Source organism: Neoarius graeffei, chromosome 24 (assembly GCF_027579695.1).
Source record: "Neoarius graeffei isolate fNeoGra1 chromosome 24, fNeoGra1.pri, whole genome shotgun sequence".
Taxonomy (NCBI): Eukaryota; Metazoa; Chordata; class Actinopteri; order Siluriformes; family Ariidae; genus Neoarius; species Neoarius graeffei.
In genome coordinates this window covers 50,822,019-50,841,045 of record NC_083592.1, presented here as the reverse complement: position 1 = coordinate 50,841,045, position 19,027 = coordinate 50,822,019, and the positions used below count along the sequence as shown (strand labels likewise).

General features: G+C 40.9%; 1 protein-coding gene across 1 annotated transcript in view; it reads right to left on the bottom strand.

Moving 5' to 3' along the window:
• Positions 1 to 15,499, bottom strand: part of castor1 (cytosolic arginine sensor for mTORC1 subunit 1) — a 49,751-nt gene extending 34,252 nt beyond the window's left edge. The window contains exon 1 of the mRNA XM_060907443.1: positions 15,165 to 15,499. Within this exon, the coding sequence (XP_060763426.1) occupies positions 15,165 to 15,277 (113 nt within the window). The 5' untranslated portion in view covers positions 15,278 to 15,499. The remainder of the gene's footprint in view (positions 1 to 15,164) is intronic.
• Between the last annotated feature and the right edge of the window lie 3,528 nt (positions 15,500 to 19,027).

The window sequence follows — 19,027 nt, the reverse complement described above, 5'->3', positions numbered from 1 at the left end:
TAGGGAATTAGTTGTCATGGTCAGGGGCTCAGGAACGCATTATGTCAACAAGTCCCCATAATGACAGAAGTACAAGTGTGTATATAACACACACACACACACTTTTTTTTTTATGGCTAAGACTTAGTTTTAGGGTTCAGGTTAGGGGCTCGGGAACACACTGTGTCAAGGAGTCCCCACAATGATAGAAGTACAAGACAGTGTGTGCACGCGCGAGTGCTCGCTCGCATGCATTACATCATCTCCGGCCTTGACCCAAATCCTTCAAGGGAAGGCAGTGAACGTGAGCAAAACATGGTTTAATTTATTCAGATCCATTGTCTCAGAACCATTTGGGCTGAACCATGTGTACAAGGAGGGAGGAGGGGGTTCGGCGACAAACTTGGCAAAACATGCTAGTTTCCATGATATTGCTCAGTCAGTATAAAGTGACTTGAAATGGGGATGAAAGAAAAACAAAAAGCCTACATTTACTGCGGTCTTACTAAAAATAAAGAGCATAAAAACAAGGCTTTAATATGTAAACATTGAAAATTAAGAGTTCACAAAATAAAAAGGAAAAAAAGGGATAAGGGAAACATCTGCTAGAAACCTACATTTTTAACTTTTACTTCTATCTGGGAGTAACAAGGACACGAGACACGTTTCGAACCCGTCACATTATTACATTTTAGCTGACAATTAAATCACACATTAATTCAGTTTTTACTGACTACCAATTTGGTAATTTAAAAAAAAAAAAAAAAACCACCAATCTTTCAATCAATTATTACACAATTCTAGTCTAACCAGTTTGTCAACACTGAACAAATACAGTACCCAGCAAAAAAAAAAAAAAAAAAAAAAAGTTTACACACCCCTAGTCATTCATAGGTTGTTCTGTATTGTGGAGCAATACTGAAGACATCCAAACTATGGAAAAACATCTGGAACTAGATTTTAGATCCTTCAGCATATCCACCATTTACAACCCCAATTCCAAAAAAGGTTGGGACGCTTTGGAAACTGTAAATAAAAACAATGCGATAATTTGCAAAAATCAAAGAAACCCCATATTTCATTGAAAATAGTACAAAGACAACATATCAAACATTGAAACTGAGAAACTGTTTGTTGAAAAACGCATGCTCATTATGAACTTGATGTCAACAACAAATTTCAAAAAACAAGTTGTGACAGGGGCAGGTTTACCACTGTGTTGCATCACCTCTACTTTTAACAACATTCCATAAATGTTTGGGAACTGATGAGACCAATTGCTGTAGTTTTGAAAGAGAAAATGTTGTCCCATTCTTGCCTGATATACAATTTCGGTTGCTCAACAGTTCAGGGTCTCCTTTGTCGTATTCTGTGCTTCATAATGCACCAAATGTTTTAAATAGGAGACAGGTCTGGACTGCAGGCAGGCCAGTTTAGCACCCAGGCTCTCTTACTACAGAATCATGCAGTTTTAATGTGCAGAAAGCAGTTTGGCATTGTCTCGCTAAAAGGAGGAAGGCCTTCCCTGAAAACAATTTTGTCTAGATGGCAGCATATTGCTCTGAAACATGTACAGATCATTCAGCATCAATGATACCTTCCCAGATGTACAAGCTACCCATGTCATGTGCACTCATGCATCCTCAGACCATCACAGATGCTGGCTTTTGAACTGTGTACTGATAAACCGGATGGTCCCTCTCCTCTTTAGCCTGGAGGACGTGGTGTCCATGACTTCTAAAAAGAATTTTTAATTTTGATTCGTCAGACCTCGGGACAATTTTCCACTTCACTTCAGTCAATCGTAAAAGAGCTCAGGCTCAGAGAAGGTGTTTCTGGATACTGTTTATATCTGGTTTTAACTTGCATTTGTGGATGCAGTAATGAACCGTTTTCACAGACTATGGTTTTCTGAAGTGTTCCTGAGCCCATACAGTGATTTCCACTATAGACACGTGTCTGCTTTTAATGCAGTGTCTCCTGAGGGCCTGAAGATCACAGGCATCCAGTGTCAGTTTTCAGCCTCGTCTCTTGCATACAGAGATTTCTCCAGATTCTCTGAACCGTTTTAAATGATATTATGTACCATAGATGATGAGATCCCCAAATTCTTTGCCGTTTTATATTGAGGAACGTTATTCTTAAATTGTTGCACTGTTTGCCCATGCAGTCTTTCACAGAACGGTGAACCCCTCCCCATCTTTACTTCTGAGAGACTCCGCCTCCCTGGAATGCTCTTTTTATACCCAACCATCTTACTGACCTGTTGACAATTAACCAGATTATTTATTTATTTTTAGCATTATGCAACTTTTCCAGTCTTTTGTTGCCCCGTCCCAACTTTTCTGAAACGTGCTCCTGACATCAAATTCAAAAATGAGCATATATTTTTCAAAAAACTAACATTTCTCCGTTTCAACATTTGATATGTTGTCTTTGTGCCATTTTCAGTGAAATATAGGGTTTCCATGATTTGCAAATCTTCATCTCATTATCTCTAGCCGCTTTATCCTTCTACAGGGTCGCAGGCAAGCTGGAGCCTATCCCAGCTGACTACGGGCGAAAGGCGGGGTACACCCTGGACAAGTCGCCAGGTCATCACAGGGCTGACACATAGACACAGACAACCATTCACACTCACATTCACACCTACGGTCAATTTAGAGTCACCAGTTAACCTAACCTGCATGTCTTTGGACTGTGGGGGAAACCGGAGCACCCGGAGGAAACCCATGCGGACACGGGGAGAACATGCAAACTCCACACAGAAAGGCCCTCGCTGGCCACGGGGCTCGAACCCGGACCTTCTTGCTGTGAGGCGACAGCGCTAACCACTACACCACCGTGCCGCCCACAATTATACTCAAAACTAAAAATTAATGAGTTTAGTGTTCATTCATCATTTTTTCTGAAGGGTGAGTTATTTTGTTAACATCTCGTTTATGTGATGGGGGAAAGTCGAACATATTTCGTGCTGGTTTTCATCAACAGCATTAAACAACCATTAAGCAAAAGTTTTATAAAAAATTGAATAACGTTGGATTTTGTACTAATGCACTAAACGTCATCTACAACACCAATATTAGCATGTGGCTATACTATGAAAGGGGGAGAGATAAATGCCACAATAACAAATAGTCTTAAAAAACAGGAGTTATGTAAATTTACTATTAGGAAGCATATTATAGACAAATGTGTTTACTCACTACATACTGTATATTTATAAGGAAACAATTACATAATAGTAGCACGTAATGACTTGATCAATCATAATTGACAATTTAAAGATCAGTCTTATTTAAAAAAAAAATTAATATGATGGAATATGAACAAAGATTTTGTTCATAAAACTCCAACCATTTCAGCACACTAAATATTTAGACACAGGAAAAGATGCAAACGCAAAGATTTCTCTTCTGCACCATTAATCCATCCATCCTCAAGCCTCCTGTGAAGCTGCGCCCCACCGAGCGGCCGAATCCTGTTTTTGAGCGCGGCTCGGCAGAAGCGATTCCAACAGAGCCGATGTTCAAGCGAAAGGGGAAAGAGTGCAGCTCCACCCGCAGAGCTAACTCACAGCGACAGCATTGTGTCAGCTACCCTCACACTTCCTGTTCACCCCTGAGAGCCCCTCGCGCTACACTTCCTGCGAGTGCTTTAAACCCTTCGCACAATCAGAGCTGCAAGAAAACATCCTTTAATGCATGAAGATGAGGAGAAAGCACAAAAAAGGTCATGACAGGCTGCTTGTTTTCCTCCTCATGACTTGATCTGAACTCCAACTCTTATCAATTCATCTCACACCGGTAGCAATGCACACCTGCGCCACATGTTTAAGAGGAAAAACACAACCCAACATCACACAGAAAAGTTTCTTGAGGTTGTTAAAGGTCCTAGATCTGCTTTTCTAAAGCTATCTGCAACATGCATCCAGAAGTAATGAAGGCCTCAACGACAATTAAGCAAACATCTATGTGATAAACAATTCCAGGCAGATATCAAAACTTACAACAGAGAAAGTTGTGAGTAGCGGTCATAGTGAGCAAGCTGGAGAACCCAGTGCAAAATAGCTGCAGTCACTAGTGTATTTCTAGTCTTCAAAACAAAAATCGTGCCAGTCATTACACAAAGTTCCAACATAAGGTTAAACCAGTCCCAAAAACGAGGCCTGATACACCTGTAATACAAAATGTCTCATCTGTAATGTGACGTAATAAGTTTCATTTATATTGCACCTTTCTCACACCTAAAGTTGCTTTACAGTTACTACAAAAAAAAAAAAAAAAAGTGCTCCAGAAGTGGTCAGGATCTACACTGCTGTTCAAAAGTTTGGGGTCACTTTGAAGTGTCCTTATTTTTGAAAGAAAAGCACTGTTCTTTTCAATGAAGACCACTTTAAACTAATCAGAAATCCACTCTATACATTGCTAATGTGGTAAATGACTATTCTAGCTGCAAATGTCTGGTTTTTGGTGCAATATCTCCATAGGTGTATAGAGGCCCATTTCCAGCAACTATCACTCCAGTGTTCTAATGGTACAATCAGTACGCTTACATGCACATCCAAATCGAGCTGCTGTCGGTAATCGAGCTAAGGGTCCCAGCAGGGGTGCCAGAGAAATCCAATCCTACATGCACACAAGGAAATAGAGCTATTGTGTGAGGTACATTGTGCACCCGAGCCACAGGTGGAGCTACACGCCCCATCATGTTGGTACACTTCCGGTTGTCGTCATGAAGAGCTATTCAAGAGTATAAACAAAGTTAGTTCCGTGTTCACAAGTTCCGTGCTCAAGCTGTTAGGCTTGCTCTAACAGACTGTATGGCTACAAACTGTCCTGCGCAGACCACTGTTTTGTAAGACAACTTATTTTGCACAATTGTATATTTTTCTAAAGTCCATTTTTTGCTTACAAAAGATATTTTTTTTTGCTTACAATTTCACTTATGTCTTAATAAACACACAAAAAAGTTCAATTGTTTTGTTTTTATTGACATTCTTCAGATGTTGGACACACACACACACACACACACACACACACACACACACACACACACACACACACACACGTCATTGTATTTGTGTGTATGTACACAATTCACAGCTATGCAACAGCTGTATTTGGTGATACAGTAAGTGAGCTAAATTTTAACAGTGCAAACAATGCCACAAAAAGAAAAGATTCATGCCATTGTCATGATTCGTTGTCATGCCGACCGAGGCTGTTGTGTTTCCCGCTTGTGGTCTCGTCACTCCCGGAAGGGGCAGTGCTGAAGTAAGTAGCTCGACTACGTAGCTCAATAAGGTTTACATGCACCAAGTAGGTCGGCTACAATCGCATAATCTAGGTCATGTAGCTCGATTCCGAGAAATCAAGTTCGGTTCGATTTCAGCCGAATTAAGGTGTATACATGGCATTTTGAACTTCGATTTCAGTCGAGCAATGGCAGAAATTCGATTCTCTCTATGTGTATGTAAACGCACTGACTGTGTTTGCTCATTGCCTCAGAAGGCTAATGGATGATTAGAAAACCCTTGTACAATCATGTTAGCACAGCTGAAAACAGTTGAGCTCTTTAGAGAAGCTATAAAACTGACCTTCCTTTGAGCAGATTGAGTTTCTGGAGCATCACATTTGTGGGGTCGATTAAATGCTCAAAATGGCCAGAAAAATGTCTTGACTATATTTTCTATTCATTTTACAACTTATGGTGGTAAATAAGTGTGACTTTTCGTGGAAAGCACAAAATTGTCTGGGTGACCCCAAACTTTTGAACGGTAGTGTAACTCCAGTTACAGCACAGTCCAATTGAAAGATGCACACAGGTCCGGCCCACTCCGCCTGCACAATGTCACCAGGCAACAACGCTCAGAACATGGATCCTCAAGGTGAGCACAGAAACATGGCCACACCTGATGTTAACAAGAGCAACAAGTCCACAATGCAGGACTGTGAAATAGAAATGACAAAATCCGAGGAAAATTTTAGCAGGGGGTCTGGGGGGCGCAGCTCCCCAGGAGCTGTGGGCCTGGGGGCCGCAGGGCCCCAGAAGCTGAACAGGTTTTGTGTATATTGATACATTTGAAGCATCTCCTGAAAGCAAATATTTTCAACCATGCCATTTAATTTGAACTGTTATTATTAGGTTGAAATAATACAATATGAACTGACTTACCTTTTAACTGATAAGGGTTCACTTGAAGAATGAAAATATATCAATAACATACCTCATATTGTAAATTCACTTATATTCTTGTATCGATTCGTATCAATTCATTGGGTCCCATAATGTCTTTTCCAGGGAGGAAATTCTAGACTGACTATTAAATAATAGTCACTAATGTTCTTGTTTTTGAACTGATTCAATACCAAAATGTCTTTCTTGTTCATGTTAGACAGATTCTAGTCAAAAACTATATACAACTATTTACAAGTCTCATCTCATCTCATTATCTCTAGCCGCTTTATCCTGTTCTACAGGGTCGCAGGCAAGCTGGAGCCTATCCCAGCTGACTACGGGCGAAAGGCAGGGTACACCCTGGACAAGTCACCAGGTCATCACAGGGCTGACACATAGACACCCATTCACACTCACACCTACGCTCAATTTAGAGTCACCAGTTAACCTAACCTGCATGTCTTTGGACTGTGGGGGAAACCGGAGCACCTGGAGGAAACCCACGCGGACACGGGGAGAACATGCAAACTCCGCACAGAAAGGCCCTCGCCGGCCACGGGGCTCGAACCCAGACCTTCTTGCTGTGAGGCGACAGCGCTAACCACTGTGCCGCCCCTATTTACAAGTCAATATTTATATTTATTTCCTTTTCTTTGTTAGCAGTTTCTTCAGCTTAGAAAGCCTACTCTTTTCTTTCTGACTTTCTATATGGCTTTTCCTTGCTCTTTTGGTCTCTCTTTCATTACAACAATGAACATTATGAACAATAACAAGTTAAAACTACATAATAAAATGTGAACAAGATGGTCTACCTGGTAATCTATAGTTCAACAGCTTCAATTTCATCAATTCCGCATGTTTTTTTTCCTTTAACATGGTCAACCAAACGTGTTCTTCCACCAGAACCGTACTTCACATCCTGATGGCACAAGATGCAGTAAGCTTTCCCCAGTTCTTTTATCTTCCGTATGTGCTCATGGAGATATTCACTACCGGCTTTAAACTCCAGCCATCGCCAATTCCATGGATTTTTGATGCCGTTTTCCTTGTCAATGTTTTTGACATCGGTCTCACCGTCCTCCCTCTGAACGATGTCCCTCCGTGATGCGGACATACCACGAAATTCTCCTTTTCAAAACCGTTGATATCGAAAGCGTGTTTAAAGAGCACGAAAAGAACACAAGATTCGCGCCGTGGTTTGTAAGCATGGCACAAATGCCGTAAACTGGTCTGTCACTGTCGCAAAAGAAAAAAAAAAAAACCAAAAAAATTACGATGTCGTTACAGAAAGAACAATTTGCGGTAGGCTCTTTCCCAGACTCGCCGGCTTGGTGACACTCACTGTACGAGACTACTAGCGGTCGGTAGACAACCCCTACCCCCCCCAATTTTTTATTGCAAAATTAGATAATTCACTAAAATTATATTTTTGGCGGCCAAATTCGCGGAATTCCGCGGATTTTTCACAGCCCTGATACTGAGAACATCATCCATCAGTCATGGTGGGCCTAGGCCTGGGGAAACCGACACTCAAGACTGGGTCTGGAGATACGCCATGAACACGCACTGCATCACCAAGAAGTGCCTTCTGTTCTGCAAAAAAGTCCCACTTTTTTTAAAATAAAAAAAAATAAAAATAAAAAAAAACCCAGACCGCTGGGAAAGTGTAAAGCTAAAAAACAGTCTCAACCATAATGCAAACACACCCCACCCATGATGGACAAACATCAAGTTTATTTGTATAGCACTTTTAACAGCAGCTTCACAGAAAATTAGACTTTAAAATATAGGATCTAAAGTAATCCCTAATAAAATTAAATTTATCCCAAGCGCGTCACCTGTGACCACTCGAGTCCATCTCGTGCCCTAATTTTAAGGACCCGTGACTTGACTCTGAGTCGTGCATTAACTGCGTTCGGACTCGTAAACTGGAGATGAGGACTCAGATTTTTTTCTAACGTGCCATAATTTGGCAGAAGGTATTTATATCTACATTAATTTTTGTACCAATTTCACGCAAGTGTCATACCTGTACGCCTTGACACGTGCATCAGATAGACTATCGGGCGCGCTCCGGACAGCGCGAGTGCCAAGCGGACTCTTGTGCGCACGCTGTAAATGACTCACACCTGCACAGGATTAAGGCACAATCAGCTTGCCCATCCTCAAAAAAAAAAAAGCCTGTGAAAACACACTTTGCGAAGTATTGAGTTGCATTGCTGACACATTACCAAGCCTTATTTCCTTGTTTGGTTCCTTGAGCCCCGATTTCCTGTTTTTCGTCTTTGATTCTGCCGAGTCTACGATAGCCTGTTTGTTACCCCTTTTCCACCAAATCAGTTCCAGGGCTGGTTCGGGGCCAGTGCTGGTTCACAACTCATTCAACTTGCGAGCCAGCTGAGAACCAGTTTGCTTTTCCATAGCTCGCAGTGCCAAGGGAAGATGCCATTACGTCGCTGTATACGTCAGTTATGTCGCTACATTTGCATAAACCTTGGCACGAATATCGAAGCAAAAACACCGAAGAAGCAGCAGCAACAATAATAATGGCTGACTTCGCGTTTGTACAGCTGCTGCTTCTTGTCGCTTAAAAATGGTGATCTTTCACGGTCTTATTGTTGTTGGTCTTAACAACTCCGCCCACCCCGCTGACGTAAGCGGTTCTTTCCTCTGGCCCAGCAGAGAGTTGGTGCTAGCCTGGAACCGGTTTTTCTGGCCCCAGAGCCAGTTCTTTGTCAGTGGAAACAGAAAACTCGGTTCCAAACTAAGCACTGGCCCCGAACCAGCCCTGGAACTGCTTTGGTGGAAAAGGGGCATCAGTCTTGCTCGAACTGTTGCCAGTTTCAGAGTTTTACGATTTTGCCTGCCGTTCTGGATTGTTTACCTGTCTCCACTTGTATTAATAAAAACACCTTCTGCACTTACATCCGTCTCCCAACCATCTCTGGCAGAACAGAATATTTCACACACTCCGTTAAAGAGAAGCACATTCACCTGTTCATACGTCATGTTCAGGAACAAACTAATGTTGGTGGCTGTTTTAGCGCCATTGTCAAATGGTGCGGTTGGAATCTTGTTCAGACTCAACTCTTAATTTTTTTTTAATGACTTGGACTTGAACACTGGGGACTTGTGACAACTACAACACTGCCTGTGATGGGGGGAAATCCCAAAAGTAACTCAATTTGTCATCTAACACAAAAATGTCTCATTTGTAATGCAAAAAAAAAAAAAGGCACAGATTTTGCTGAAAGTGACACTTGCGTCACATCCCCAACTGCTGTACTAGCTCTCTTTAATATGAAAACATACCCTACTTCAGGAGTTTCCTTGAAGAGCTTAATCATCAATCACAAGACATGCAAACTGCTCACCCTGAAGCTAAACATCTCTTGCCAAATAAACACATTGCGCAAGTTTAATTGTTAGATTCAGAATGCTAAAACTTCCCAATTTGGTTTCTTTGACAACACTGACAGGGTGTTTTTTTCAGGCCATAAAAGGGGTGCTAAAAACACCAACCCTGTATTTAGACAGCTCTGTGAGAAACCTAATGTGACAGTGTGCACGCACACGTACACAGAGAAAAAGCAGCAAATAATTAGTGAATACCGAGCGAGACCGCCTCCTACTCCCTATGATTTAACATCCGGTAGTTTGGACTTGCACGTCTAAAACGTAACGCAAAACATGCTGTGCTGGGAATCAACGTTGAGTAATGTTATGTGTCATCTGAGGGACCAGCAAAAATCAAGCACATCACACATCCACACGCCCACGGGGACTGCAACGTTAAAGAAAACAAAACTCCGCCTTCGCCTGAAGACGGTGCTCCACCACCCAAGTTTCTTCAAAACAGGCTTTTATATAACCTTGTTTATTCTGCACCCTTTCAATTTGCTCTGCTTACTTCAACCATTCACTACTCAACTTCTCAGCTACAGAGTCATCCAGCTTCTGAGCAGTACGGTCACAATGTTGTGCTGGTGTTATGCAACAGGACATCCTAACAGATGCCAGGACATGCTCAGGTAGACATGAGATGAAGTGCTATACTCCGCATCAGTGTCAGGGAAAGAAAAAACAAAAAAAAAACCAACCCACTTCCATATTGTACATTTTTTTTGCACATACCTTTGTTTTTCAAGCATTCACCAAGTTGTCTGAGGAACCCAAAAGAACACTTGTCCAGTTCTGCACATCTTACCTTAACACTAGATCAGTCACAGGTGAATACTCAAATATGATCTTTGGATTTCTACATATTGCTGTTAATACTTGGAGCAAATCGAAGAATCCAACCCAAATCTCCCCCCAGCCCTGGACCCTTTCCAGTTTGCATATCAGTCCAACCGGTCGGCCGATGACGCCATCTCCACTGCCCTCCACTCAGCCCTCACCCACCTGGAGACAAAAGACTCATACATCAGAATGCTGTTCATAGACTTTAGCTCAGCATTCAACACAATCATTCCTCAGCAGCTCATTCATAAACTAGACCAGCTGGGACTCAACACCTCCCTATGCAACTGGCTGCTGGATTTCCTGACGGGGAGACCACAGGCTGTACAGGTCAGCAGCAACTCCTCCAGCACCATCACATTGAACACAGGGGCCCCCCAGGGATGTGTGCTGAGCCCCCTCCTCTTCACTTTGCTGACCCACGACTGCACAACAACATCCAGCTCCATCCTCTTCATTAAGTCTGCAGACAACATGACTGTGGTGGGTCTCATCAACAATGGCAATGAGACAATCTACAGGAGTGAGGTGAGCCACTTGGCCATGTGGTGCAAGGACAACAATCTCCGCCTGAACGTGGAGAAGACGAAGGAGATTGTTCTGGACTTCAGGAGCGCACACACCCAGCATGCTCCATTAACTAAATCAACAGTGCTGCAGTGGAGAGGGTGAGCAGCACCAAGTTTGAGTGTGCACACCTCTGAAGACCTGTCCTGGAGCAAAAACACCACATCACTGGCTAAAAAAAGCCCAACAGCGTCTGTACTTCCTCCGCAAACTGAGGAGAGCAAGAGCCCCGGCTCCCATCATGCACACTTTCTACAGAGGCACCATCGAGAACATCCTGACCAGCTGCATCACCATGTAGTACAGCGCCTGCACCATGTCCTGCTGCAAGACTCTGCAGCACATTGTGAGAGCAGCTGAGAGGATCATTGGTGTCTCTCTCCCTTCTCTTATGGATATCTATAACTCCCACCTCACCCGCAAAGCCATCAGGATTGCAGGTGACCCCACCCACCCATCTCACAGCCTCTTCAGTCTGCTGCCGTTGGGGAGGAGACTGTGGAGTCTCCAGGCCAAAACCAGCAGGCTCAAGAACAGTTTCTTTCACCAGGTGGTCAGGAGGCTCAACTCCCTCCCTGTTCTGCCCCTCCTCCCACAGATTCTGCCCGTACACCCCCCTGCTCCCCCTTCAGCATCTGACATCATGTCCCCCCCAACACACACACTCAACATTCATTTGCACACTGAACTTAGGGATTGCACATTTCACTTTACTTTGCTCATTTGCACTATTCCACACTACCTCACCTTAACAGCTATTGGTTTGTTTACACTGCTTATTTCATGTTTACCTGCTATACCTCAAGTGCCCTTGACTATTTGTGTGTGTGTGTACACAAAACTAATATGTCCATTTCTTATCTAGAGTGTTTATACATACTGTTTATATTGTTTTATTTCAATTATTCTGTTTTTATTTATTGCATTGCCTGTTTGCACCGTGGGTCAAAAAGGACTGAAATTTCATCTGTGCTGTATGTCGAGCATGTATAGCATATGACAAAGTTGACTTGACAAAGTAGGTCCAGGAAGTAGTTTGAGTCTGCAAACAAAAACCTCTTGCTTGATACTAGTGTCACCACTAACAGTCAAGTAAGCATGTTTACAACATCTCCATTGCTACATTAATTTGTCCAGACTGTGCAACTTCTACAGTCCATGCAGAATTGTTTCAGAATGCAAGTGTGCCATCCATACCACCAAAAAGTGCAACTGATTACCTAATATTCCAAATTTCCAGGGACACCCCCCCCCAAAAAAAAGGTCCCATCTATAAGGTTAAGCACGTCTAGTCTTAAAATGCACAAACAAATCCAATCTGTAATACCCATGTTCCCTCTGTAACAAATGTCCAATCTGTACTGCAAAACCATCCCAGATATTAACAATATCCAGAAACACTGCCACCTTCTCTGAACCTGAGCTCTTTTATGATGGACAGAGGCAAAGTGGAAAACTGTCCTGTGGTCTGATGAATTGCAATGTGAAATTCTTTGCAGAAGTCATGGACACCACATCCTCCAGGCTAAAGAGGAGAGAAGACTATCCAGCTTGTCATCAGTGCACACAGTTCAAAGCCAGCATGTGTAATGGTATTCGGGGGTGCATTAGTGCATATGGCATGGGTAGCTTGCATATCTGGGAAGAGACCTTTAATGCTGAATGATGTATACTAGTGCATCTCAAAAAAATTAGATTATTGTGAAAAAGTTCAATAATTCCCATCAGTTATTTAAGAAAGTGAAATATATATAAAAATAAACTCATTACACAAACTAAAATGCTTCAAGCATTTTTCTATTTTAATCAGTATGGCATACAATACAAAAACAAAAAAACCCATCTCAAAATATGAGAATATTTCATTTTGAGTAAAACCGTATGAACACAGTGTATCTCTCGGTCTAGTTCAGTACATACAACCACAATCATGGGGAAGACTGTTGACTTGACTGTTGTCCAGAAGATCACTGATGCCCTCCACAAGGAGGGTAAGCCACAAAAAGTCACTGCTGAAAAGGGTGGCTGGAAAAGGTGCGCAAGCAACAGGGATGGCTGCAGTCTTGAGAGGATTGTCAAGAAAAGTTGATTCAAGAACTTGGGAGAGCTTCACAAGGAGTGGACTGAGGCTGGTGTCAGTGTATCAAGACCCATCACGAACAGACATTTTCAAGAAAGGGGATACAACTTTTGCATTCCTAATATCAAGCTACTCCTGAGCCAGAGTCAGAAGTGTCTTATCTGGGCTAAGGAGAGAAAGAAATGGACTGTTGCTCAGTGGTCCAAAGTCCTCTTTTCAGATGAAAGTACATTTTGCATTTAATTTGGAAATCACGGTTGTAGAGTCTGGAGGAAGAGTGGAGAGGCACAGAATCAAAGGTGTTTGAAGCCCAGTGTGAAGTTTCCACAGTCTGTGATGATTTGAGGTGCCATGTCATCTGCTGGTGTTGGTCCACTATATTTTATCAAGTCCAAAGTCAACACAACCATCTACCAGGAGATTTTAGAGCACTTCATGCTTCCGTCTGCTGACAAGCTTTTTGGAGATGCTGATTTCCTTTTCCAGCAGGACTTAGCACCTACCCACAGTGCCAAAACTACTACCAAATGGTTTGCTGACCATGATATTACTGTGTTTGATTGGCCAGCCAACTTGCCTGAACTGAACCCCATAGAGAATCTATGGGGTATTGTCAAGAGGAAGATGAGAAACACCCGACCCAAAAACACATATGCTAAAGGCCGCTATCAAAGCAACCTGGGCTTCAATAACACCTCAGCAGTGCCACAGACTGATCACCTCCATGCCACACCACATTGATACAGTAATTCATGGTAAAGGAGCCCCTACCAAGTATGAGTGTATAAATGAATATACTTTTCAGAAGTTGGACATTTCTGTATTGTAAATCCTTTTTTTTTTTAATTGATCTTAGGGAATATTCTAATAATTTGAGATACTGGATTTCTGATTTTCATGAGCTACAAGCCATAATCAAAATTAAGACAAAGGCTTTAAATATTTCACTTTACATGTAATGAATATAGAATATATGAAAGTTTACCTTTTTGAATTAAATTATGAAAAAACAAACAAACAAACAAACAAACAAAAAAACACCTTTTTCATGATATTCTAATTTTTTGAGATGCACTAGTACAGATTTTGGAACAATATGGTGCCATCCAGATGATCTCCTTTTCCTGAAAAGGTAGTCATTCTGTACATATTACAACTGCATGGCTCTGTAATTTAAAAAAAGAGTACAGGTGCTAAACTGACCTGCCTGCACTCCAAACCGAGCTCCCTTTTAAAACATTTGGCGTGTTATGAAGTGCAGAATATGACAAAGGAGACCCATAACTGTTGAGCAACTAAAACTATACATCAGGCAAGAATGGGACAACATCTCTCTCTCAAAACTACAGCAACTGGTCTCCTCAGTTCCCAAACATTTACAGTGTGTTGTTAGAAGTAGAGGTGATGCAGCACAGTGGTAAACATGCCCTCATCCCAACTTTTTGAAACATGTTGCTGGTGTCAAATTCAAAATATAATTTCAAAAAACAATAAAAGATTTCTCAGTTTCAACATTTGATATATGTTGTCTTTGTACTACTGTCAACGTTTCCATGATTTTCAAATTATCGCATTGGTTTTTTATTCGGTGTTTTACACAACACTTCAAAATTTCGCATGTTATACAACCCTGATTCCAAAAAAATGTCTCATCCATAAGGAACATCTACCCCATCCAAAATACCCAATCTGGAATGCATATAAGGCACAAATGTTCCTCCTGTAAAACACACACACACCCAAACCTTTATATAGAAGCTTTAATTTTGGTTTCATTTAGAACCCAGGCATCATGCTTGGATCCGATAAAAGTCTAGGGTTGAAGGGTCTAGACCCTGAGCTACCAGGTTTTAAAAGCAAGCTCCTAAGAAGACAGACAGACAGACAATGCACGTCAAAGAGAATCAGAACCAGAACCAAAAAGTTTATTGCCAAGTCCTTTCTGACATACAAGGAATTTGCTTTGGTGACTGGTGCATGAACAGTTAAGCTAGAAGAACTTAAAAAAAAAAGTAGGATATCAACAGAATAAAGAAGAAGGAGGCCACAGTGAGAAACATCAGGAATGGAGTCATGAAGGTGAGACTCAGGGCTGCACCAAGGAGAACAAACTCACCTGGATCTGTTCCGCAGAAAGAGGAGTTTGATGAGTGGGTGGGTGTACAGCTGCAGCCCACTTCTGCTGATGCTGGTTACTCTCAGTCTGTGATCTACAATGTGCAGGTCCATCGCTTCTTCTCTGGAAGGTTCAGAAGAAGGAGGAGGAGAAGAAGAGAAAAAACCCCACCACGTGTTCAGGTCCCACACCCACAGAAATCAGCTTTAAAGATGGATCTGCCCGTGTAACTCCGCATTCCCGGAAACCATACTGGATCTCCTTTTAGATAGCAGTTTGAATCTCCTACAGGAACCACGCTGAGACTCAGGAACTGCACAGCACTGAAAAAGGAGGTGGACCCAAACCACGCCCCCTTTAGTTCAAGCAGCAGTTAAATGACACCCCGCCCTCTTTGCTTTTAAAGACACAGCGTCATTTATCCTCTCCTCCTCCTCTTTATTTCCTGTCATGAAGACATTAGACTCCTAACCTGAACAACGTCGAAATTTCCTTTTTCCCCATAGGTTTCTTAAGACGCCATATAATTCTGAAAACTACATGCTTTCCTGAATTAAAATCTGTTTCTCATGTGAATGTATCTCAAGCACAAGCAAAGTTCGAGCATTTGTAATTTAGGAAGAAAAGTGAAAAAGGAGATAATTGCATTTCATAGCAGTTCCACTGAAAAACGTGTAATGTGATGTAATTTGGACTGTAAAACATTTTGTTAAAGTATGCATTTTTAATTAGGCACTTTGGTTATCGGCCATATCCATAGTCAGTCTCTGAGGTAAAATCACCTGAGGTAAAAGTCACACAAAAGGCATTTGAACCTGAGCCTCACTTTGATGATCAGACATATCCACAATCAGACTCTGAGGTAAAATCAGCTGAGGTAAAAGTCACGCAAAAGTAATTTGAACTTGAGCCTCGCTTTAATTATCAGCCATTTCCATAATCAAACTCTGAGGTAAAATCAGCTGAGGTAATAGTCACACAAAATGTATTTGAACTTGAGCCTCACTTTGATGATCAGACATATCCACAATCAGACTCTGAGGTAAAATCAGCTGAGGTAAAAGTTATGCAAAAGTAATTTGAACTTGAGCCTCGCTTTGATTATCAGCCATTTCCATAATCAAACTCTGAGGTAAAATCAGTTGAGGTAAAAGTCACACAAAAGGCATTTGAACCTGAGCCTCACTTTGATGATCAGACATATCCACAATCAGACTCTGAGGTAATATCAGCTGAGGTAAAAGTCACGCAAAAGTCATTTGAACTTGAGCCTCGCTTTGATTATCAGTCGTTTCCATAAGCAGACTTTGAGGTAAAATCAGTTGAGATAAAAGTCACACAAAAAGGATTTGAACCTGAGCCTCACTTTGATAATCAGCCATTTCCATAATCAAACTCTGAGGTAAATTCAGCTGAGGTAATAGTCACACAAAATGTATTTGAACTTGAGCCTCACTTTGATGATCAGACATATCCACAATCAGACTCTGAGGTAATATCAGCTGAGGTAAAAGTCAAGCAAAAGTAATTTGAACTTGAGCCTCGCTTTGATTATCAGCCATTCCCATAAGCAGACTTTGAGGTAAAATCAGTTGAGATAAAAGTCACACAAAAGGGATTTGAACCTGAGCCTCACTTTGATAATCAGTCATATCCATAATCAAACTCTGAGGTAAAATCAGCTGAGGTAATAGTCACACAAAATGTATTTGAACCTGAGCCTCACTTTGGTTATCAGCCATATCCATAATCAGTTTCTGAGGTAAAATCAGCTGAGGTAAAAATCACACAAAAGTCATTTGAACTTGAGCCTCACTTTGATGATCAGACATATTCATGATCAAAATCTAAGGTAAAATCAGTTGAAGTAAAAGGCATGCAAAAATAATTCGAACTTGAGCCTTGCTTTGATTATCAGCCATTTCTATAAGCAGACTTTGAGGTAAAATCAGTTGAGATAAAAGTCACACAAAAGTCATTTGAACTTGAGCCTCACTTTTATTATTAGCCATATCCATAACCAGACACTGAAGTAAAATCAGCTGAGGTAAAAGTCACACAAAAGTCATTTGAACCTGAACCTGATTTTGGTTATCTGACATGTCCATAAGCAGACTCTGAGGTAAAATCAACTGAGGTAAAAGTCACAGAAAAGTCATTTGAACCAGAGCATTTGAACCAACACTGTCTCTTCATTCCACAGATCTCTGTTCACACTAGCATTGTTGAGAAAATAATCACTAATTAATTCCAACACTTCTGTTGTCTACATTTCTGTTCACTGATGTCTCTTTATAAACTCAATTAAAACATGTCAAACCACTGTAATCTGTGTGGAGTGTGTAAACGCTCTTCTTTGTTTTGATGATGACGTGATGGCACATGAGCATCACAAACAGATGAGATCGGGCATCTGAATACAAACAAAATAGATTAGATTTATGTCCATTTTGCTATGGCATGTAGCTATCCAACAACCATGATGTGATTGTGAGACATTAGAAAAGCTTCGCTTCCCAGACTTTGTTTGCAAAGTTTTAGACTGTGTTTGTTAAACTTTGTCCTTAGCTAACATGACCTTTGTAGGAAGATGGCCAAGACAATGTTAGAAAGTAACCTAAAAACCTAAATATTAAATATCGAATCAATATTTCCATGTTGTTTTGGTAAGATAGATTTAAATATATCTTATATTTAATATATTTTCTTAAAGTAATTATGACAAAGTATGTTATTGGCAGAAACATTTTGGTCAAAACCTATAATTTTTGGCTAGTTTCAGCGACATCCGATAGGTTACATATACAGTGTATGATTTGTAAAGTAACCTGGTTCCTTTTGGGTGTATTTTTTGTGCTGTGAACAAAACTGGACAATATTCTTCCGTACACACTATTCATTACAAAAGGCACAGCAAATTACATGTATTCTGTACTTGCTAGGGTACATAATTTGGGCACCTTTAATATAAGGAATTATGGGATTATTAATATAGGGGACTATGGTTTTAACAAGATAATCTCTGGCATGCGACAAAACGCTAGATAAAACTCCCAAAACAGTACAGGGTACGGTAAACTGGATGCAGCTTTGAACATACTGTGTATCTCAATACCAGTAAATCTAGTCATAGCGGTATATTGTCCAACTTAATACCATAGAACTGGATGCACCAAGAAGGTGTACACTCTGTTGTGAATTAGTGGACAGGTGAATGACGTGCCAAAGAATCTCAAATTACACAATTCCATTTTCTATTTCCTATGAGCTATAATTAAAAGCACAATGTACAACATTGTGATGATTTAGTAATTGTAGTAATTATAATTATTATATTAACACAGGGACCCAGAATAACCATAAATCTGTTATTGATTCACCATTTTATGAACCATAAATCTGTTATTGATTTACCATTTGCTTTTTAAAGGGAACTGTGTGGTAATGATCGCAGAACCAACTTCAGCTGTTCCCATTTGCCATGTTCCCCTAACACTGTTGTACATATAAACATTACTTGACAGGCTAAAGAGAAATTAGGGCTTGAGAATGTCCTTAATGTCCTCATACTATTAGCATGGACTCTTACCCAGATTTTGTGTATTTGCTAGTTCTATGCTTAAAAACAAATACCCTGTCAACCCTGTTACTCATTTAACAGCAAAAGGCAGCTGTTAACCCTTAACACATGTTTTTTCAATGGTTGAATACGTTTTCCTATATTCACTGTTGGAGTTACAAAGGCTAAATGACACCTGAATTGTGGAATCAGCCATAAAACTTTATGTAAGAGTTTTAATACATTCTGTTGTTAGTCTATTTTCACTCCCAGCTTTTACCAAAGAAGGTTTTGGGTTCTGGAG